General features: G+C 49.3%; 1 protein-coding gene across 1 annotated transcript; it reads left to right on the top strand.

Annotated features, from left to right (window-relative positions):
• Positions 1-5,297: 5,297 nt before the first annotated feature.
• LOC135919970 (endothelin-converting enzyme-like 1) lies at positions 5,298-23,542 on the top strand. Its single transcript, XM_065453992.1, has 3 exons — positions 5,298-6,016; positions 7,579-7,799; positions 21,246-23,542. The coding sequence occupies exons 1-3, from the start codon at positions 5,347-5,349 to the stop codon at positions 23,319-23,321; spliced, it is 2,967 nt and encodes a 988-aa protein (XP_065310064.1). The 5' UTR covers positions 5,298-5,346; the 3' UTR covers positions 23,322-23,542.
• The last annotated feature ends 83 nt before the right edge of the window (positions 23,543-23,625 follow it).

The following is a 23,625-nucleotide window of genomic DNA, read 5'->3' as shown; positions in this document are numbered from 1 at the left end:
GGCATGAATTCGGAGGTAGCTGGCCCATGCCGTCGTCCAACTTATTTACGCTGAGATCGTTGATGAAGTGAAGAACTGTTTCTCATCGAGAACGAGGAAAAGGGGTTTATTTACAGAAATTAACTCAGTCTAACATGACTGCTTGAGAAAAAGAGTATCAGTCCAACATGACTGCATGAGAGAAGTGACTCAGTCTAACATGACTGCTCAAGAGAAGTGTGCTCAGCATTCGCACAACCACAGTTTTTATACACTCGATCCGCCGGTCCTACGACGCGGCGACTGTTCGTTTCCTCATCACCAACTCGCCGCTGCTCTGCAGAACAGTTTACGTACACAAAGGCAACCGCGCTCTGATGCCCGACGACGGCGTTGGCGGGTGCCGTTCCGGGAACTATCGTTGCCGATCGAGGGTCGCTCGTTGTTCCGTGCCACTCCGAACCGTGAGAAGCACAAAAATACGTCGTTCCCGCGGCAGCTTGTCCATGCGTGTCAAATCAGCTCCGCGTTGGGGAACTCCGGAATCATTGTTCACGCACCGAACTAGTTCCGTCACAATGTCGAAGGGGCTGGAGGAACGCGGCGGATTCCAGCGCAAAGGTCGCTTCTTTGAACGCCTCCCAGCTGCAGCGACGGAGAGGGAGAGGTGCGCGTCGTGTCGCCCTGTCGTAACTGTGTGGCAATCTTGTTTCGCAGCACGCCATTCTTGACACATGTTGTACAAAAAATCATCTGGGGACATTATTTCTCGCAAAAATAAAAGACACAGAAGTTCATTTAGGACCGAAATGCTGAATTCCTTCCTGACGAAATGTCACGTTTTCCTGTGGTTACCTCAGAGACTTAAAGATACAGGATTCGGGACAAAAATAGCTTTGTTTACCAAGCTTCACAGTGGTGATGGAAGTCAGAATTTTTTCCGGTGATCGACGTAACAATTACTACTTAACAATAATTATTAGTTACCCCTTCTAAATAGTGAGTACAGTGGGCATGTTGTAGTCCCAGAATCAAATACAGGCAGTACTCAAAGCGTGACATTTTACTGAGCACCAGTTTCAAGAAATGCGGGCATAAAGTAGGCTGTGAAATACATGGCTCTTCCTGTAACATTTATCTGACTGCATTTTTTCCGGAGTGTGGAAACGCATTAACAGGAACAGTATTGCACTGCACTGACTAGTTCCAATGTAGTTATTTCGTGGAACTAGTTAAACGTTTAGAGTTGCTAGCAAGTGTTTATGGTTTGAGCAGTGGCTGACTTAAATTCTGAATTTGGAGCATCATCCCTAAAGTATATAAATCTTAATTGGTGTTACCTTGATCATTAGCAATTATATTTGTGATTATCGCTCAAATTCTAATGTCTGCCACTACTGTTAAGCTTGATCAGCAAAAATTACTATTTTATTTCGAATCCCCATTATTAACATACCGGTACACTTTAGAGAAAAAAGTAACCGATTACGGTTAAAATGACTTATTTCTTAAATGTAATTGATTACAGCTACAAATTATTGCTCCTTGAAAGTAACTCAGTAATTACTAAAAATGAATTCATTACTTTTACGTTACTTTCCTGCGAATGTTTGCTACTTTTCTACAGATACTGTAAATAAAACAAACTGGCCTGGCTCTGTCTCTATTAATGTTCCGTAGCTCTTCGCACATTGTTTATCTTGTGTGTGTGTGTGTGTGTGTGTGTGTGTGTGTGTGTGTGTGTGTGTGTGTGTGTGTGTGTGTGTGTTTGTGTGTTTGTGTGTTTGTGTGTGTGTGTGTTTGTGTGTGTGTGTGTGTTTGTGTGTGTGTGTGTTTGTGTGTGTGTGTGTGTGTGTGTGTGTGTGTGTGTGTGTGTGTGTGTGTGTGTGTGTGTGCGCGCGCGTTTGTTTGTGTTGCTGCTGCTGCCGTGCTGTGGTGGCAGAAAATAGCACCTCTTCCTCTTCACAATCTCTCTCTCTCTTTCTCTCCGCGGTGGTGCCGAAAGCCATTTCAGCTATCGAAAAACAAGTGGTTGGATGGTGTGCTTTTGCTGCTGTTGCCGCTTGAGGCCGTATATCATTGCAGCGCGTTTTTTTTATTTTTCCTTTTTCTTTTTTTGCTGCTATAAGAAGGAGAAAAGTGAGAACATTATTGTGCCGCCGATGGTTATCCACCGCTGTTATACTAGTGGAGATAAAAGCGATAACAACGCGCTGTTATCAGCTCTGAACAAAGGACAAATAGAAGTGGCGATAACAGACAACCTTGTTTTACAGCGGAAAGAATAGGCACCGGCTCCGAGAGATTTCCATTAACAATGACACAGTTAGAACAGTTTGTGCAGCACATGCGAACGCCTTTGTAAACAAAGCAGCAAATAATAACGCATTCTAAAGGTTTTAAAGGGAAGGCATCGTTCACTCAATCAAATGCTTTTACTAAAGCAATCTGAAGCAGTGCAAAGTAGTGACAGTAAAATGAGCAATACTAAAGAGCTGTCCGCACTAGGTGCAAGTTGGTTTGCAAGCAATGACCTTCCGTTCCCCACGCGTTTGGTGAGGTACAACGAGTAATGAATTTGCCTACTGGAGTTTATTAGATAAGATGTTTGCATAAATATTGTGCTCTCAATTCGTCAGTGCAACGGACCTATAGCAGCATAAAGACCGTAAATTTGCACTGCCACTACTTGCAGTGTTTAAGATAATTTGACTTTTGCTCTTTATAAATGATAGTGGTAGGGACTTTATCAAAACTAGCAGGGTAAGCTTTCAATAAAATACTTTGAGGACGCTTAAGCTTTGCCAGTAAGAGAGAGAGAGAGAGTAAACTTTATTAATATAAATAAAACAAGGCACGATGGTTGGAGCCCCTATTCCAGGGCCCCACTGGCACGAGCGGCTCGCTGGGCTTGGTCCAGAAGAGCCAACTGGCTCTCCCGACCCTCGTCCGCAAGCCATGCCTCCCACTGCCTATTCCTCATTAATGGATGTTCGTGTAATATGGGACTGTCTATGTGCGGAGGCCTCCTGGGACACTCCCATGTGATGTGTTTTAGTGTGGGTGTGTCTGTGCACCACGGGCACTCGTCAGTGAACCTCGTGGGGTGTATTCTGTGTAGGTGGTGCAGGTTGGGGTATGTATTCGTCTGAATACGACGCCAGTCCCTCTCCTGTTGGCTGTTTAAATCGGAGTGAGGATGTCCAAAACGTCTCCGCTCCTGCCTTTGCTGTAGGAGGATGTCACGAGAATTCAGTGGAAGGTCATCGCTAGGCCATGCCGTTGCTCGGACGTTCAAACCTCGAGCAATACGGTCTGCCCTAGCGTTTCCTGCCAGTCGCTCGTGTGCCGGACACCAGACGATAGTGTGGTGCCCCTCCAGTTGAGTGCCTAAAATTTTGATTACTGATTTGGGTGCCGTTCCTTGCAAAAACAGGCGGCAAGCCGCTTGTGAGTCGGATAATATGACAGCCGAATTGGTTTGGCGCTCGGCGTCCTGAATGGCCAAGGCGATGGCTGCAGCCTCTGCCACGCATGCCGAGGCGGTTTTGAAGGATGCCGTCGTTATGTTGTTGTTGCATGTAGAAACTATGGTGAAAGTGTCTGAGCTGGCTCGACTGGCATCCGTATAATACACCCCCGGTCCCACGCCGAAACGTTTGTGAAGGGTCTTTGCGCTTGCTCTGCGTCGTCCGGGATGGTACTTGGGGTGCATGTTTTTGGGAATTGGGGCCACCGCGATGAGCGATCGAACATTGCGGTCTATCTGTGCCGTTTCCTCTCCGCAATACTGGGGTCTCAGGGGAAAGCCTAACCTCGCCAATACTTCCCTGCCCTGAGTTGAAGAACAAAGTCGTTCTTTCTGGGCATATAACGTCGCGACTGCGTACTCGTCAAAAGTATTGTGCAGGCCCAGTCCCTCGAATCTCTCTGTGCTAGCGCATTCGGGAAGACCAAGGGCGGCTTTGAAGGCTTTTCTTATTATTGCGTTTGCCTGTTAATTCTCTTGGTTTGTCAAGGCCTGATATGGAAGGGCGTATGTGAGTCGGCTAATTACAAATGCGTGACCAGGCTGATGGTCTCTCCCTCAGTAAGAGTGGAACGAGATAGCGTTCAAAGATCCTTAAATGCTTCTCACGCTTCCCGGCAAGTGCAGCTCATGTAACCGTAATGTTTACTGGGAAACGCTAGCGGCGAACGCTGTGCACGACGGCGAGATTTCTGGTAGAAACGCGACTCTTGCGTGGATCGATCCAGGAGGTGGTGCACAGCCGCGGCCAAAGAAATAAAGCATTTTCAGGTTTCCTGTATTGTTTCGCGCTTTCAATATTTAAGTCTGACAAGGCATGCGATGTCGGTGTTTTGTTTCATGGCACTTGTTTGTGGACTGTCATTTTCAAAATTCCGAGGAATAACTTTGTCAATAATCCAAGAGAAAATACGGGCAATATTGGCGATAGAATGGTGTGGCAGTATAACCCAGATATACCACATATCATAATCAAGGCGTCGCATATACATATAGCTAAATACGTACGGGATGATTTTTCTCTGATGGACAACACCGCCGTCACAGCATTTTCTGTGACCCGGGGCCCTCTGTACTGGTACTGGTACTGGTACTGGTACTGTGTTTCAACTGGAGTGCCGTGAATAGAATAAGACGTACTGCGTCACATCATAATTCGCCATTGGGTTGGCATCGACATTGTCACTTAGTGTGACCGCTAAGGTGCCGATAAAGCTTTCTGATTCACGAATGTTACGGAGACAGGCAGCAGGTTGCACAAGAACGCTATCGCTGACTTCGACCACCACCTTCGATGGTTTCTAACACAATTTCCTAGCCGATCCTCCTAAATATTTTGGTATATTTCTACACCGAATAACTTCCTTTTCTGGGATATTTTTTGTCGTTTTGTGTCAACTACTTTAGTTTGTTGCTAGTCATTTCATTCCTCGGTATGACAACGATACCAGTCATGGGTATGTAGCATGTTTAAAGAAATGAATGAGAAAAAAGCAACATCAACAAAATGTCGTGCAGCTCCTGAAATTAGTTGTTTGCTTTTTATTATTACCATTATCCTTTAGGATTATATATTACTTTTTAATTCATGTTACGTAATTTCTTTTCTCGCATTGGCAACGTGAATTTATCGGTTCTCGAAAATTTAGAAGAAAAAATGCAGCTTTCATGACCATGAGCTTCATCCATCTGATTCTTGACATATCTGTAAGCCATAAGGGACAGAAACAAAGAAGATGGCTCGCGACAAAAACTGAAGGAGAAGAAGTATAAGAAGAAGAAGAAGAGCTCGTGCATTTCAAAAATCCCCCGTCGTTCGCCCGAGAGATAGACGACCGATGAAGAAATTTACGAAAATTTACAGTGGTCGAGGACCGACCGACTCGGCCACTGCAGTTCCAGACGACACGATCACCCCGACTCTCCAGGCCCCGAGCGAGTCTTCCAACGTTGGCCGAGAAACGGCTGGTCCTTCAGCTCCCACCATCCCGGCCCTTGCTGGACGCTCTCGGCGACGTCGAAACACGTTATCGTCCAGCTCTTCGTCCGCCTCGCAAGCCCACATCGCAGTCCCCTCGAAGCAGACGAAGCACTCTTCGAGTAGCTCCCGGACAATGTCTTCGCGCTCAGAAACAGCTGAACCAGTGCCGCTTACCCATGGCATCCAGTCGTCCACTGCAGCGTCTGCTGCCCCCCGCCCGAAGGAGGAGCTGACGTCACCATCTAGGAAAGCCCACCAGGCCACCAGCCGCACTGGCCGTCGTCGCACGGACCAGCTTACGCGCGAAGGCCGCAAGGCTAGCCGACGTCAAGAGTCCAGTGTGGAAGCTTCCAAACTGTTGCCGACGACGCCCACTTCTCAGGAATCTCGTCCAGACGACACCGGCCCCGAGTGTTCTGCAGAGAAGTCAAACCTGCCAGGGACTAACGTTGGCAACCAGCCGCCTTACGAAAAGTCACCGGTCGGAATTCTGCTGAGGACAGAAGTCGGATCGCTTTCTCCCTCAAGTGAGTGCTTCAAGCTTTCCTCTATACGCGCCGTGGTTGCTCAGTGGCTGTGGTGTTGGGCTGCTGAGGACGAGGTCACGGGATCGAATCCTGGCCACGGCGGCCGCATTTCGATAAGGGCGAAATGCGAAAACACCCGCGTACTTAGATTTAGGTGCACGTTAAAGAACCCCAGGTGGTCAAAATTTCCGGAGTCCTCCACTACGGCATGCCTCATAATCAGAAAGTGGTTTTGGCACGTTAAACCCCATATTTAGTTTTTTTATGCTTTTCTCTATGCTTTTCGCTAACGGTTCACAATTCGAAGGTAATGTAATCAACCTAAATCTTTCTTATATTCGACATATTGTGACATCTGCTGGTTCACTGGCAGGTAAATTATTGTTTGCTAAAGTTTAAGGTCGGAGAAAACGGAGGACGCCAGCGCAGTAGATGGCTTCGCTCAAGGCGCAGGAAAGTGTCTCACTGGACTTGAACGAATTTTCTTAAACTGTTACGATTCACATTGCATGCTCCTGATGCCAACAAGCGTGAAAAGCGACTCCATGGTACGTCACGAAGAGGTATCAAACATATTGGCATCTATTGCTCGTGGTAAACAGAGCCAGTGTCTGGTGGCAGTTTGCCCTCTCCAGAAGACATCAGCGTTCTGCGCGAAAACACTAGCGTCCTTGCAGTGCCGCTGCGTGCATCCACATCGTGGTACATACAGTCGCGATCAAAAGTTTGGGGACCACGGCGCCAGCAAAAGATTTAAATATATTCACGCGCAGCTGCGCTGCCTGGAATTAGCTTAATACACTGTATTGGACAAACACCTGCGCATGCGTGTGCTCATTATTTCAGCCGGAATACCCAAGCTGCGGGAAAAAAAAATATAGCGGCACCTTTCGTCCCCAAACTTTTGATCGCGACTGTACGTACCATGGCCTGACCGGACAACACGGTACACCCCAAGACAAAAATTCTGACTGTTTTCTTTGTGTTTCATTTCGTAAACTATTGAGCTGCGACTTCTAAAAGGCTGGTGGCGGCGCTCCCCATCCTATCGCCGTGGTGAGACGCCTATAACTACAAGGCTGCTGCTTCTATTCCCGCAGGTTTCTACCGCTCTTAATGCAGCGCCATCCCGGTGAAACGGACTATTAAACGTTAGAGTTAGGATTGGCGAAACGGAACGAATTCAGATGGGATTCAGTGATAAATGCGAAATAAGTACATTAGCACTGCGTCACATATTGTCGCGGTCCGGGATCTGTTATTTTCAACCACGTTCCCACAGCACTGTCAAGTGTTGTTGAGGGCCTCACACGACACACGTCCTGCCTCTTCGAGATGGAGCGTGTGTGTGTGTATATATATATATATATATATATATATATATATATATATATATATATATATATATATATATATATATATATATATATATATATATATATATATACATGCAACTAATGGTGTTCTGCTCTGGACTACCGCAAGTTGCATTGCGCTCTTTGAAGAAGCAGGAAGCCTGTATCGTCTAGTTACCGTCATGGATGTCTGTTATCGCTGCGCAGGGGTGCAACTGAAGGATTCCGCAAAGAACCGGGATTTCAACCTGGAAGCAGGCAGCGTCATGCATCGGCCCGATACGGTGGTTCCTGGACCAGCGGCGACCCCTAAAAAACGCAGCCGAAGCTTAGCCGCGGTGAATAGTACGCGGAAGTTACAGATTGCCCTTGGCACTGGGACTGGCGTGTCTATATTGACTACGAACATCCAAGACCTCCTAGAAGTGGTAAGTACAGATTGTGGCGCTCGACAGCTCAGTTTCATTTGATAGGGCACAGTGAGTCTACCGGTGTTTCTCAGGTATACAGGTAGCATTTAATTTCATCTGTATTTAAACGGCCACGATAACAGCTGGTAATATGGACCTCAAGATTGGCCTGATGCAGTCAGGTTGACAGAAAAATACACCGAAATGCACTCCACTCTATGCGCAAAACACCTTGTTCCTGAGCTTTTGTGCAGTAGCACAGCTAACGATGAAGTCTGCATCTAAGAAATTGTGAACGTTGCCGCCGGCGTGCCGGAACGCTGCAAGGACTGCACACTGTGGAAAGACGCGCGACAGTCAATGGCATATTGATAGCGCGCGTTCACACAGCACTATTTCTCTAGTCATTCAACGGCAATGCTTAAGTTACAAAATAAAACGCGGGATAGGGAGGAACGAGAAATCGAGGTCACGGTCAAAAAAGCTGTGCGGAAAAAAGCCCCACCAGTGATGGGCTGCAACAGTTTCACTCACTACATGCGTCGAGACCGAACAGGAAAATAAAGGAAATCATCCACCTAAGGGTAACAGTTGCCGAAACAAGCCGAACAGGGGTCGTACTTTCGGATCGCGTTCAGTGTAAGGGTCTCTAAAGAGCGGAAGCACGAAGGCTTTCTTAACTAAAATAAAATTCTAAGGTATTGCGTCCCAAAACTACGGTATAACTATGAAACACGTCGTAGCGAGGGACTCCGTCTTAATTATTACTATTTGGCGTTCTTTAACGTGCGCCCACTGCCTGGTACACAGGCGTTCGTTGCGTTTCGCCCCCCATCGAAATGTGACCGCAGCGGCCGGGATTCACTGATACCGCGCATGAGATTTGTCTGGCCTCAAAAGCCACTTTGCTCAACTCACTAAGTGTCATCCATATTTGCCTCACCAAGCGAGCAGAATAATATAACAACGAGTAGCGGAGTTTATCTGTGACGTGGGGATATATATATTTTACCGGTAAATCAGACGCATGACTTAGGTGCAACCATTCCAAAGACGTGCATCTAGACCACGCAACATACAACAGGGACTGTGACGGCCCGACAACCTTCCGACAGCCCTTCTTCACCGGAGGAAGTGTGTTTGCATGCTTCAGGCATATGCGAAAACGCCAGGAAGGCCATGATATAAAAATTACTGACAAAGTGCCACTGTTTCCTGGCCCGACCACCCAACTGTCATGCGTTTCTAGCGCACTTTTCCTCACATGTTCTGCTGACCTGGCCGGGACGTCATATCAGGGCAGGGGTAATTTCGTGGAAGAAGACGACGACGTCCAATGTTCCTTGCGTGGCCTGCTCTTGAACTACTTTTTTAGGCCTGATTTTAATTAACAAAAATAATTTCGTATTCTCTGATAACCTTACGCGTGCGCGATCCGTTAAATCGGTTTTGTGAGCTAGGAGAGCAAGATCATAGCCCAGACTTTTTTTTTCTGTTGACAGCGTGGGCGACAGGGCCATAAATATATTTGGGGCCACAAACAAATATTACACCGTGCTAAGCAGTTTCGAGCTAGATATCGCCATGTGCTAGTACTATTACCGTGCCTTGTAGCATGACGGCGTCTTGCACCATGACTGCTTCTTCTAACGTAACTGTTCCTGGTAACACTACTGCTTTTTGTACCATCAGACTCGAGGGCTCACAGATCAAAGTAAAGCTTAGCATGTATTTACACACATGCAGGAGCACAAACTTATGGGTGCATGTAAGAGTTCTAAGAATCTTTAAACTTTTGAAAGCAAACAGTTATTCAATTGTATTCCCAGGGTTGCTAGGCCATGTGAAGATGTACATTGCAATAAAACCTCTTAGTATGGGCAGTGAAATGTGTAGAGCTCCGTGCCCTGCCCTAAGTTTTCTAGACCACAGCTACTCGTTGTAGGGGTTGGAGGACGGGACGTCGGGATGAAAAACCAAAACTTGGGAGGGATTTATTCTACATTATTTACAAGGAGGTGAGAGTCATGTAACAGTAGTACAGACATTACGGGCCTGCAGCAACTCGGACGCTGCGGCCCGCGGCAAGAAGTTCGAGAGAGGTGAATCAGGGAATCAGGGCAATCACGCCACTTTCAGCCAATGGTAGGCGCCCGTGTCGCGGTGTCACACCTGGCGGCTCTCTGCGGTCTTGCCTCGCAGACTGGCAATGCACTTCTAACGAGGAGAAGGGGAGGGCTGCTCATGCTCCATTGTCCGAGGCCCACCTGCTAATCCCGGCGGCGCACGAACTTGTTGGCACGTGAACTTGTTGCCTTAAACTTGTTTGCTCGGCCGCTCCTCTGGAATGTGCTTTCCTGCTTCGGCATTCCTCAATTAGCTGTGCTGCGACTCGAAGTGGTTTGGGGAACTCGAAGTAATCGCAGGAAACAGCTCCATATCTAACAGCTCGTCCTCGCCCCGGTTGTTCTGAATGGCCGGTGAACTCAATTCGCTGGCCATGAGGAACGCTGAAAGAAGCTGCAGGGTACTGGGGTCGAGCCTCGTTTGACAACCCTCGCGATCCTGGGCCCTGGAGAACATACGTCAAACAAACCAAACAACACAGCGCTGCACCACGCGTAAACGCAGGCTCTTCACCCCTGACTCGCCAGGCTATTACTGAGTCAAAATCAACCCTGATCATTTAGTTCGCCAATTTTGACAAAACAGTTGTAACCACCCTTCCAAACAGCCATCCATTTCTCCTCGAATGCCGACAAGACCAGAGTACTATTGTTGTTGCAAAACAAAAGGGTCGTCGACGATGCAAACAACAAATGAAAACAGCCGAACATAACTTAAGTGGCCTAACTACACGAACAGCATGTTTCCAATCTATCGCAGTGGCGTACTTATCGCACGTAATGGTGCCACTGAACAATCTGGTCAACCTCACAAGTACGTAATCACAAGCGCACTAGCCTTGTGGTCATTATTCAGAACGCATACTTGTGTCATAGGCAAACTTTTCATTCACGCTTACTCACGTTTCTTTCCTGAAAGTCCTACAGGACACGTGACATAAACGAACAATTAAAATTGCGGGACTTACACACTCCGCAGAACCCTTAAACTAATGCGTCTTTTAATAACTCGTTCCACGCCTACTTATAATGGAGGTCAGAATACGGCTGCCCTCCACACACACGAGCAACCCAGTCATAAATCTGCTTCCTTCCGTCCACACAGGACTCGCGCTAATGGAACTAAGAACGCTTCTCCGTGCAAATCATGCACTCACTGAAAATCTACGCGCTTAACCTTAGAAAATTCAAAAACACTTAAAAAGAAAGAAGGTTAAATAACACACACGCGCGTTACGATAGGCCTCTCAACGATAACCTTGACCTTCAGGTTACTCACACACACACAAAAAAGCCTATCTACTTATTAATGAGCATCTCGCGAGACTACAGGATTACATAAAACGCATCTTTCAAATCTCGAGCTTCTCAAACGAAAACATAAACAAAGCTCATACCTTACACATTGAAAGAAATCCTAGTCTCAAATCGCGAAAACTTTCCGATGCTCAAAAATAAAAAACAACACTTCATTTCTACGGAAGCGCTCCTGGCTTCCCGTTCCCGATTGCTTACGACTGACTCATACTCTGAGCCGTCCCCGAGGCGGTCTCCTTTTGAAAACTACTTTGGCTGCCGAGGAAACACAAAACGGCTGACTCACTATCGGCTCCCCCAAGACGTTACGGTCTCCTGCCAATTTGCGTCCTCGCGCCCCGCTTTCAACACAAACTCGATTGACCGCGTCGCTACTCCCTACCTGGTCTCGTCCTGCCACCTTGCGTTTCTTCGAACTGCACGCTGAGCTATGAAAAGAACTACGGAACGACGAGGAGTTTAACAGCCTCGTGCCCTTTGTCCGCGTCCGTGCAGAGCATTCTTCGCGGTCCCCCTTTGACCTGTGGCTCGAACGTTCTGGATGCGTCAACATCGTCCTAGACGACCGCACCTTCTTCCTCGCGCCCTGCCCTTTTGGGTTTCTCGCCATCTTTGGCGGCGCTACATTAATTACCGACTTTCGGTCTTTACCGCGCTTCTTTTTACGGCGCTTTCTCTTTGCACTCGCCTTCATGTCGCCTTCTCGTGCCTCGTGCTGGCCGGTACACATTTCGTCGGCCCGGATCGGTCTCTTACCCGCACAGTCTGAGTGATTCTCACTTAAATCAACACTTTCTCTGCCTCGACTGGCGGACAGCTCAACCGACTCTGGAACAATGCTGCAGGCTTTACTCGAGTTAGACAACTCGCACTCTTGCGAACTGCCCTCTACTACATTGCCCAGCGCAATGCTGTGCATCGGCACACAGCCCGTCGGTATCGATCGCTGTCTCACGCGCACAGTCCGAATGATTAATAATTGAATCATCCCTCTCTAGGCTATCTAGACTGGCGGAGAGCCGCACCGATCCCTGAACAATGCAGTTGTTCTCTCGTGAGCTACGGAGCTCGCCACCCCGAGAACTATTCTCAACTGCATCGTCCAGCTCGCACTTCACTTCTGCACGCAGATCTGGCTCTACATGGGTGCTCGCGTCTGTCGCGTCAACAGTACCCTTTTCCTCGCTAGCAGCCTCGCTAACCTTAACAGCGACGCACACACGCGGTAACTGTGCCAATTTGTTCGCAGCTGGCCTAGCTGTCTCCACAGTCATCTGTTGGCACAGCACCTCGTCGCTCTCACTCTGGGCTTTAACGGCCTCTATTGCCACTAAGGCATCGTTAGCAGCTAGCCTTTTCCCTTTACCTATGAATCTGCAGCTAATCTCACAGGCACTACTCTTTTCGTCGGCTTCTGGCGAAAATCCGCTAGACACTTGCTCATTCTTTCGCTCTGTACTACCTACAGAATTCTCAGACAGCCGTTGTCTCTGTGCCAATAACTGATCACAATGCTGTATCTCTTTGATCAGTGCTGCCTTCTCTCTCTCATACTTTTCCTCACGCTCAAGCTCGCGTTGATTCTCACGTCCGTGACGCTCACACCTAAGAGTAAGTTCTTGAAGCTCCTGCTTCCGTTCATTTTCGCGTTCTTCATGCTTACTCTTACTCTTAAGTTCACGATGCTCTCGCACACGTACACGACGCTCACGCTGCCGTGGCTCCTGTATCACCTCCCAAGCAAGCTTAATGCTTTCATCATCATTGCCACTATCTTGAATCGCCTTTATGATAGCTGGCGTTTTCATCCGTTCGTCCGCCTCAACTCCCAAATCGTCGCACACCAACAACAAGTCTAACCTCGTCAACCTTCTAAGATCCATGGGAGCTGCCCCGACAGGTGGTTAAAACTGTTTTCCTTAATTAATTTGTGCAAACACACAATGCAACAAACTCCCGATTCCCAGAACTATCAAAATTGAACACACAACCTTTGAGTCTGGCGAATCATAAGGAAAAAAAACCACGCGCTCACTTACGGTTGCAGCACCCTGCCATCCGGTTCCCTTGTCCGCTGTTCCCGGTTCCTCCGGACTCCCTGGGTCGAAGGCTCGCTCCTTCTTCGCTACTCCCAGTTTCTTCGGACCTCTTTCGACGAAGGCTCTCTCTTCTTCGCTCTTCCCGGTTCCTTAGGATCTTTCTCGACGAAGGTTTATCCATAGCGCTGCCACCAGCTGATGCATTCGGAGGCGATCCCACCGCTGCCACCAGATGTAGGGGTTGGAGGACGGGACGTCGGGATGAAAAACCAAAACTTGGGAGGGATTTATTCTACATTATTTACAAGGAGGTGAGAGTCATGTAACAGTAGTACAGACATTACGGGCCTGCAGCAACTCGGACGCTGCGGCCCGCGGCAAGAAGTTCGAGAGAGGTGAATCAGGGAATCAGGGCATGTCCCAGCATCTCTGGAAGGCTTCTTATAAGCCCTTCGAGCACTGTAAGTCACGTCATGTTTGACCAATGGGAGAGTCCACTCCGATGACGCCACTTTCAGCCAATGGTAGGCGCCCATGTCGCGGTGTCACACCTGGCGGCTCTCTGCGGTCTTGCCTCGCAGACTGGCAATGCACTTCTAACGAGGAGAAGGGGAGGGCTGCTCATGCTCCATTGTCCGAGGCCCACCTGCTAATCCCGGCGGCGCACGAACTTGTTGGCACGTGAACTTGTTGCCTTAAACTTGTTTGCTCGGCCGCTCCTCTGGAATGTGCTTTCCTGCTTCGGCATTCCTCAATTAGCTGTGCTGCGACTCGAAGTGGTTTGGGGAACTCGAAGTAATCGCAGGAAACAGCTCCATATCTAACATCGTCCATTCTCCTGCCGTCAGTCCAGACTGTAAGGTGGTCGGATTAAATTAGATTCATGGCAAAGTATTCAAAAAGCTATCACGATACCGAAATACTTTTGAGACAACTCAGACTCGACGTGACAGTTGATTGGATACTTCAGGATACACTGTAGCTGTTTCTTGAGGCATGCCGCTGTTAGGATGCTTACCTTACTGATGTCTGAATGCAGCATATAGAGTTCATTGGAGCGTGAGTCAGCGGAGTATAAAAAAGCAGATCTGCGACACCAGCGAAGTGACATCGTCGATCTCATATTTTAACTTATAGCTGGCCTGACGACGTAACGATATTGCTTGCGAGTAACCACCGCGAAGGCGACGTCGTTCTCATTTCAACAACAATGTCACTATACCAGTTGCCCCACATAACTTAAAGCAAGCGTCAAAAATATCCGCGTGCCACGTAGTTGGATAGAACCAAGCTAATGTTGTTTGCCGTCGCTTGAATATACTCGGACAACTTTTGTGTCTTGCCTAATTACACAATTATTCTTAACTTTTTCGCACATATTCTAATTAGATCAAACGTGTTAATGAGAACATTCTAGAACAACAATAAAAACTTCCGATATAGATTTGTACGCTCGATACCAGGACGATAAATTTGTTTTCCAAACACGCGAAAGCCTATGATACACAAAAAGTGCCGCGAGTGGCCAGGTGAGTAGCAATTCGTGTATTCGAAGGCTTCTTTCATGCTTGGAAAATCACTTTTATGTGGCACGTATTGAGCAACAGAGAGGTTGATATGGAGTTCTAGATGGCTCCACAATTTTCTCATTTACATTTTTCATTAATATTAGTTGAGAAGGTGATCGTAATTAAAACTTTTTACGTTAATAGGCTTAATGCAAACAATAATCTGGGTATTTCCAAGCGACGGCAAACAACCTTACCTTGGTTCAGTCCAGCTACGTGGCATTTGCAAATATTTGATATGCAATCTCTTTGCGTTCGTGCTTCTAGTTCAGCCCAACCACGTTACAATGTAGATGTAGACAGAAAAATACGGGAAAATCCATATCAAATAACTTCAGCAGTAATAAGTAGTATTGCTGAAATAGTAGATGGTTAACATGTGAATCTAGCAATAAACCACTAAAGAAACCCATAAAGGGATCATGCTAAAAAAGGTCTCGACGTTTGCTCTCGCTTCGTGCCTACATCCTTTCCGCCGTTTTAGTATGTAACCATACTTCATTCCACAAGCAATTCATTCTTTAAGACTGCTTCAATTCACAGTCCAATTAAATTGCGCAACCGTATGATAAATGTAACTCATACGCACTTCAGAGCAACTTGACAACACACAAAGTAACAACGCTTTGCATTACGCAGCACTTGCCTAATTGGTAAACCGATTAGTTGCGTTTGCAGGAGCTACGGTGGCGTTAGAGAAGTTCATCGAGTTATCTCCTCAGCAATCGCCAGATTTCTCAGATAAAAAAATAGGGCGTGTATCTGTGTATTATTCAAAGGTGTGCATATAATGATGATGATGATGATGATGATGATGATGATGATTACGACGACGACGTGCATACATATTGACACGTGTACTTGTCTTTATCGGGCGACAAGTATTGTCGCCTAACAAATGTTATCGCACAGCGCGGGACGCGCCTGCATGTGTCCGAAGTTTCTGGAAAGTTATCGAAGCTTCTATCCGCTGTCTGTTGTCGCCGAACGTTGTGTTATCTGATTTCATCGCTTGACACGAATGGTGTAGAACATTTTAGAAGACATGCGGGTCCCAACGTTTAATCTGGAACATTCGATGATTGCTGTATAAAAGCCGACGCGCTTGACCCGCTGATCAGATTTTCGACGATCGCCGAGCGTGTTCGCCGCTATCGTTGCGCTATAAGTGTAGCCTGTTTTAACGCGATAGCGTTAAGGAGCTCGTGTCGCAGAAAAGCCGGTGTCGTCGGCGTCGGTGTCGGGTGTCGGCGTCGGCGTCCGCGGCGTTGACCGTGAGCGATAAATCACGGCAGGCACTTCATACATAAAAAGCAACTTCCAAGGTGGGCTGGGTGGGAATCGAACCAGGGTCTCCGGAGTGTGAGACGGAGACGCTACCAGTCAGCCACGAGTTCGATGCTTGAAAGCGGTACAAACGCGCTTCTAGTGAACGCGGTGTTGCCTTAAAAATGTGCCGTAGAAAGTTATATTGCGGTGTATATCGGTAATTATGAGCATGTAACTTACAGAAGTCGCATTTACACGAGTAGCGAAGTACGTTTCCGCTACATTTCTTCTGCGCTTACCGCACACGCAGAGCCATCTTGCGGCAAACACAGAAGACCCCCCTCCTCTCAATGTACGGTGCTGCCCCGACAGGTGGCGCGCCATACGCGCATTGGGCCTTGCTGTGCGCGGACCGGTGCCAGGCGCGTTGCGGCCCCGACTCCCTCTCCCCTGACGACGCTTCGCCGTGCTCCCACGCGGGTTGCAGAATCAAGCGCCATTCCTTTCTTTAGATTACTATCTGTCTATCTCTCTGCTCGTGCCGATCACGACGTTTGGCTGGCGTAGATCGTTTCCCCCTCCGAGACACCGAGTTCTTTGGTTCGTTCCGTTTGCTCAGGCGCACGTTTCGTTGCCGCGCCGAACGCTGCGTTGCTCGACGCTCTCCGTGTGATAGGTGGGCGCAAAGTCCGATGCGGGGCGCCTCGTAGGTGATCCCTGCGCACCCCTTGGCGGGTCGATGGGAACGCTGTCGCGTTCCACTCTTGAAGGCGAAGCTTAAGCGTCCTCCAATTTTTGTGGGCACAGGTTCGCCCAATAAAAGTTAGTTTTGTCGTTCACAGTACTGCTACTGTGTTATTCAACGTCACGACCACGTGACATCTGGTGGAGGTGCTGGGTAAGTCCGGTCATGAACGGTAATTCTTGCCGTGCAGACTCCAGACGGCGTGATGAGGTGCCCTCCAGCGGTTCGAATTTGAGGGCCTTCCCACGTAGTCTTAACTTTCTTCAACTGGGCGGCGATGTGTCCACTCATGACGGAGTAATCAGCCCCTGTGTCGACTAAGGCAGTGACTGCGTGGCCGTCGAGAAGCACGTCGAGGTCGGTGGTTCTTTGTCTGGCGTTGCAGTTAGGTCGTGGCGTCGGATCACGGCTGCGTCGTGTTGAACTGAAGTTGGAACGTCGCGTCGTCAAGTCGTCGTTCGTCGGTATAGTCTTGCCTTCCTGACTTCGTCGGGACGGCGGCGTGTCGTTGTTATGTCGTCGAGATCGTTTCGTCGTCGTCTTCGTCGGCGGCGGAGGATCTTCGTCAGTTCGACGAACAGCAACCGCACCTCCATCGGTTGCTGCTTTTAATTTTCCGGATATGGGCTCGCTGACCGGCCCCGGGCTGGGCCAGTGTATGGTCGGCGCTGCGGCGACAGGTAGCGTCCTGGTGACGGCGAACGGGATGGGCGTCGAGGGCTCCACTGAGTAGCGGCGAGGTAATCGGCGATGTCACGTGGGCGCTCTCCAAGCTGTGGACGCGGCGCGTTGACGGCGAAACCTCGCAGTCCCATCTCCCGGTACGGACATCGTCGGTAGACGTGACCCGCTTCTCCGCAGTGGTAGCAGAGCGGGCGGTGGTCAGGAGCACGCCAAATGTCCGTCTTCCTCGCGTAGGTGCTGGGCGACGGGTGGTCGTGCTGGCGGCGGCGGCGGCGGACGACGAAATTGCGGCGTTACAGGGCCCTGGCGCGGTCGCTAAGGAGGGCCTTGACGGCGTACGACGGCGGCGTAGGTCATCGCTTCGGGTTGGGGTTGCGGTAATTGAGGTTGCACCTCCGGGACTCCAAGCGACCGCTGAACCTCATCTTTGACGATGTCAGCGATCAAAGCCACTTGAGGCTGCGACGACGGGAAGATCTTCTGAAGCTCCTCTCGTACGACTGCCCTGATAGCCTCGCGCAGGTCTTCGGAGGCCAGTGATTGAACTCCGGCATAGTTTGTAGCGTTGGTGCGGCGGTCGAATTGCCGGTTTCGCATCTCGAGTGTCTTCTCGATGCTAGTGGCCTCGCGAAGAAACTCGTCGACAGTCTTCGGTGGGTTTCGTACCATACCGGCGAAAAGTTCCTCCTTAACACCACGCATTAGTAGCCGGACTTTCTTTTCCTCGGACATTTCCGGGTCGGCGTGGCGGAATAGGCGGCTCATTTCTTCTGTAAAAATCGCGGTGGTCTCGTTGGGCAGCTGCACTCGGGTTTCCAGTAGTGCTTGGGCTCGTTCTCGGCGTACGACGCTTGTGAATGTCTTCAGGAAGCCGCTTCGGAACAGCTCCCAGGTAGTCAAGGTGGCTTCTCGGTTCTCGAACCACGTCCTGGCAGCGTCTTCCAATGCGAAGAAGACGTGTCGCAGTTTGTCTTCGCTGTTCCAGTTGTTAAAAGCAGCGACCCTCTCGTATGTCTCAAGCCAGCTTTCTGCGTCCTCGAACGTTGAACCGCGGAACGTTGGAGGCTCCCTGGGCTGCTGCAGCACGACGGGGGATGCTGGGGCTGCCATTGGGGTGGACTTGGTGGCGATCTTCCTGCACGTCTCAGGTAGGAGTCCGTGCTCTGGGGGCAGTCCTTGCAGCCGGCGGCTAGCTCGCTGGTCTTGGGCGACGTTGGTTTTGTCCTCGGGCTTCGGGCTTGGATCGCGGCTTTGCGGGGGTGTTCGGTACATGAACGCACAAGCACCTCCACCAGATGTCACGTGGTCGTGACGTTGAATAACACAGTAGCAGTACTGTGAACGACAAAACTAACTTTTATTGGGCGAACCTGTGCCCACAAAACAGGCTACACTTATAGCGCAACGATAGCGGCGAACACGCTCGGCGATCGTCGAAAATCTGATCAGCGGGTCAAGCGCGTCGGCTTTTATACAGCAATCATCGAATGTTCCAGATTAAACGTTGGGACCCGCATGCCTTCTAAAATGTTCTACACCATTCGTGTCAAGCGATGAAATCAGATAACACAACGTTCGGCGACAACAGACAGCGGATAGAAGCATCGATAACTTTCCAGAAACTTCGGACACATGCAGGCGCGTCCCGCGCTGTGCGATAACATTTGTTAGGCGACAATACTTGTCGCCCGATAAAGACAAGTACACGTGTCAATACAAGTCCGGACGAAAACACTCCGATGCCGATTGCCTATCACGCGCCCCCATTGACCCGCCGCCGCAAGATGACGAAGATGACGACGCCTTCCTTGGCATGATAAGCGCGGAAGACTTCGCTGAATAGCAACGGGCAGACCCGGAGCTAAAAGGCCTGGTGGAATATTTGGAAGGGCACACCGACGTTGTCCCCAGGGCATTTAAGCGCGGATTATCTTCCTTCACGCTTCAAAACAATCTCCTCGTGAAGAATAACTTTTCACCAGTCCGCGCCAACTGCCTTTTTGTTGTCCCGTCAGGACTTCGTCCAGAAGTATTGCACGCCCTACATGACGATCCGACCGCTGGACACCTCGGTTTTTCCCGGACACTATCGAGGATACAAGAAAAGTATTATTGGCCGCGCCTGACCGCCGACGTCGCCCGTTATGTCAGAACATGCCGAGACTGTCAGCGACGCAAGACACCGCCAACAAGGCCAGCCGGATTACTACAGCCAATCGAGCCTCCTTGCCGACCATTCCAGCAGATCGGGATGGACTTGCTGGGACCCTTTCCGACGTCAACAACCGGAAATAAGTGGATCGTCGTGGCGACAGACTACCTTACCCGCTTCGCTGAAACTAAAGCACTGCCGAAAGGTTGCGCAGCCGAAGTGGCAAAATTCTTTGTCGAAAACATCCTGCTTCGACACGGCGCCCCAGAAGTCCTCATCACCGACAGAGGAACGGCCTTTACAGCAGAGCTCACCCAAGCCATTCTGAAATACAGTCAGACAAGGCACAGGAGGACCACGGCCTACCACCCGCAGACGAATGGTCTTACGGAGCGGCTGAATAAGACCCTCGCCGACATGCTAGCGATGTACGTCGACGTCGAACACAAGACCTGGGATGCCGTCCTGCCGTACGTAACATTCGCTTAAAACACGGCGGTGCAAGAAACAACACAGATCACGCCGTTTAAGCTGGTTTACGGCAGGAACCCGACGACGACGCTCGACGCCATGCTGCCCCACGTCACTGACGAAGAGAATGTTGACGTCGCTAGCTATCTCCAGCGCGCCGAAGAAGCCCGACCGCTCGCCCGCCTACGGATCAAGAACCAACAGAGGACCGACAGCCGACACTACAACCTCCGACGACGCTTTGTTGAGTACCAGCCCGGCGACCGTGTTTGGGTTTGGACACCGATACGCCGACGAGGACTCAGTGAGAAACTACTCCGACGCTATTTCGGACCCTACAAGGTCATCCGACGTATTGGCGCTCTGGACTATGAGGTCGTGCCAGACGGCATTTCGCATTCACAGCGACGTCGCGCACGACCTGAAGTGGTCCACGTGGTGCGTCTTAAACCATTTTACGGACGCTAACGAACTTTCCTTATTTCGTTTTTTTTTTCTTTGCTATGAGTGCTTACTTATTACTTTCGTTTGTTTGCAGCATCGGGTCGATGCTTTTTAAGAGGGGGGTATTGACACGTGTACTTGTCTTTATCGGGCGACAAGTATTGTCGCCTAACAAATGTTATCGCACAGCGCGGGACGCGCCTGCATGTGTCCGAAGTTTCTGGAAAGTTATCGATGCTTCTATCCGCTGTCTGTTGTCGCCGAACGTTGTGTTATCTGATTTCATCGCTTGACACGAATGGTGTAGAACATTTTTGAAGGCATGCGGGCAATGCGGGTCCCAACGTTTAATCTGGAACATTCGATGATTGCTGTATAAAAGCCGACGCGCTTGACCCGCTGATCAGATTTTCGACGATCGCCGAGCGTGTTCGCCGCTATCGTTGCGCCGTAAGTGTAGCCTGTTTTGTGGGCACAGGTTCGCCCAATAAAAGTTAGTTTTGTCGTTCACAGTACTAATACTGTGTTATTCAACGTCACGACCACGTGACAATATGTTGTCATGACAGCCCGAATAACGTAATAGTCTGAGTTTTACATGTCGTGAGCCACCAAATAGTGAAACATTTTATTGCCATTATCTTTACAGAAAAAGCCGACCTTGGACAAGCAGTCGCTATGGCCAAATCTACACGCAGCACTTCTTGAAGGAGCACTCCAGCAGCGCCGGACGTTCATCTATTTGCTGTTACTATGTACCGCTGCTGGAAGTCTACTTCTAGGCTTACTCATGTATGGAATCTTCAGTGGAAACAGTCCAAGTGCCGTCAAAGTTTGCGGAAATAACGACTGCGTAGACCATGTGGCAACACTCAGTTTGGCCGGCAACGAGGACATCGTCAGTCCCTGCCAAAACTTTGCCCAATTTGTATGCTCCGGAGTAAAAAATAGGTACAGTTTCATGGCCGAAAGCGTCGTTGAGCAAATGATATTCGGCCAAACAGATAAAATTATCCGGCGCCATGTGACCCGTTCAGTCTTCCGCAGACCCTCCCAAATGATACGCAGATGCATCGACTCAAACACTCGGGACGAGAGCACGCTGAAATTTTTTGTGGATTCTTTGCGCAACAAGAGCTTCGCCTGGCCGACCCCTGATGAAGCAGACGCTTTCCCGGATGCCAGCTCTAAGAACTACTCGCAACCCCTGAAAATATTGCTCGATCTCGCAGTGACGTGGGCGATGCCACTCTGGTTCCGTTGCGACCTCCTCTTTCGACGTGAGCGCACGGACCGTGCAGTTAGGCTTGCTCCGTCTCCTATGGGGCGTGTAGCAAAAAAATTTCAGGATTTTGTAGTGAGCACCAACTTATACACTACCTACGCTCAGTTTATAGCAAACATCATTTTCTCGCTTCGAAAGCCAACACCTTCGTTTGCTTCTTTTGTCCAGCGCAGTAGAAGCATGCAGGAAGATATCTACAACAACTTGTCGGTCACTCTCACGAATTCTGTTCCAAAAAAAGTTCTGTTGATAGACATGCCTTCGTTTGTGAGAGGGCTCACGGTCATCGACTGGCAGAGGGTGCTGCAAACAGTGTATAATGTGCATCCTCCTATCACCGGCAACGATGTAGTGTTTGTGACGAACCATCGGCTACTAGTTGTCATCAGCGCGCTCTTCCAAGCCTACACCCCGCAAGAAATTGCGTTTCACGTCATGTGGTGGTTCGCTCAGATCGCATGTACCCTCTCGAGCCGGCTCCTGTTCAACGCCATCAGCAGTGTCCGGCCGGGAAGTCGGGTGCATTCCTCATACTGCGCGGCTCTGGCCAAAGCGTTCTACAACATTTTGTTGGCGGCTGCATCTAAAGCTGATACTTCCATCCAAGATCAGATTAGGATAAATAACTACTTCAAAAACGTAAAGACTGTTGCTCTTGAAAAACTCGGATCTACGAAGAATATCGAGAACTTGACAAACAACACATTCCAGAGCATGCTCATGCAGACGGAAACTGTCCTCTGGCCCAGTGGCAGCTTAGCAAGCCCGGAAGGCTTGAAACTTCACTACGGTCCAGCGCATAACGGCTCCAACGGATTGATTGGTGAAGTGCTTGAAACAGTTCGTTTCCAGCAGCGCTTCATCGGAACATACGAAGCCAGTGTTGCTGCAAAGATATTTTTTTCTACAGGCACACACCTGACTTCCTACGATCCCGCACAGAATGTCATCTCTGTGGCGACAGACATGCTCGGGCCGCCTTTCTACTACTCTAGTGGCACCAGCGCCATGATATACGGCGGACTCGGCTTTCTTTACGCCATGGAGGTTGTGTTCGCAGTGAACAGCATGATTGCTCTGATTCGCGACAACCTCACTTCGACCCCGACCCAGCCGTCAAATGCGAGCCTCTGGGTCCCATCAACGTGCGATAATCGCGATTTACTTTTTCCGGAGCTCCCAGCGCTTGCCTTGGCCCACGCGGCGTACCTACGCTTTCGTGATGCGAACTCGGACCTCCCTCTGAAAGGCTTAAGCTACAGCCCAGAACAGATATTTTTCATTTCCTTTTGCCACGCTACGTGTTTGTTCTACCCGAACAAAACCCATTTTTCTCCAGCCTGCAACGAAGCTGTCAAGAACTTCGCACCGTTTTCGAGAGCATTTTCCTGCCCGAAGGGTTCAGAAATGAATCCTCCAATGAAGTGTGAATATTTCTAGTATGTTTATGCCGTATTCTAATCGTATATTGTGCAGTACATTCATCTCTAATTGCCAAAGCTTACTGCCCACCATTGGTCTCTTAACTAGTATTTATCGGTGCTTATGGAAGTTAATTGTATGCGTAACGCTGTGGCTGTTCTTCGAATGCGAGTATTTTCACAAGGTATAATGTTAGCATGTGCACTGTTGTACGATAAACAGAGGCATTGTTGGAAGGCTGCAATTGACTCGCTAGCGTATTTCGGCTTGCATGCAGAGGCGTTACTTTCGTGGCGTGTCTGCTGCGGCATGCAACGTGCGT

The sequence above is a fragment of the Dermacentor albipictus genome, chromosome 4 (assembly GCF_038994185.2).
Source record: "Dermacentor albipictus isolate Rhodes 1998 colony chromosome 4, USDA_Dalb.pri_finalv2, whole genome shotgun sequence".
Taxonomy (NCBI): Eukaryota; Metazoa; Arthropoda; class Arachnida; order Ixodida; family Ixodidae; genus Dermacentor; species Dermacentor albipictus.
Note: the sequence above shows the minus strand (reverse complement) of the source record. Positions and strands in the feature narration are given on the sequence as shown.

Excerpts from the sequence above, each read along its gene's own strand:
- LOC135919970 (XM_065453992.1), top strand. The coding sequence starts at position 5,347 with ATGAAGAAATTTACGAAAATTTACAGTGGTCGAGGACCGACCGACTCG. Across the intron at positions 6,017-7,578 it reads CGGATCGCTTTCTCCCTCAA|GGGTGCAACTGAAGGATTCC; the intron begins GTGAGTGCTTCA and ends ATCGCTGCGCAG. Across the intron at positions 7,800-21,245 it reads TCCAAGACCTCCTAGAAGTG|AAAAAGCCGACCTTGGACAA; the intron begins GTAAGTACAGAT and ends TTATCTTTACAG.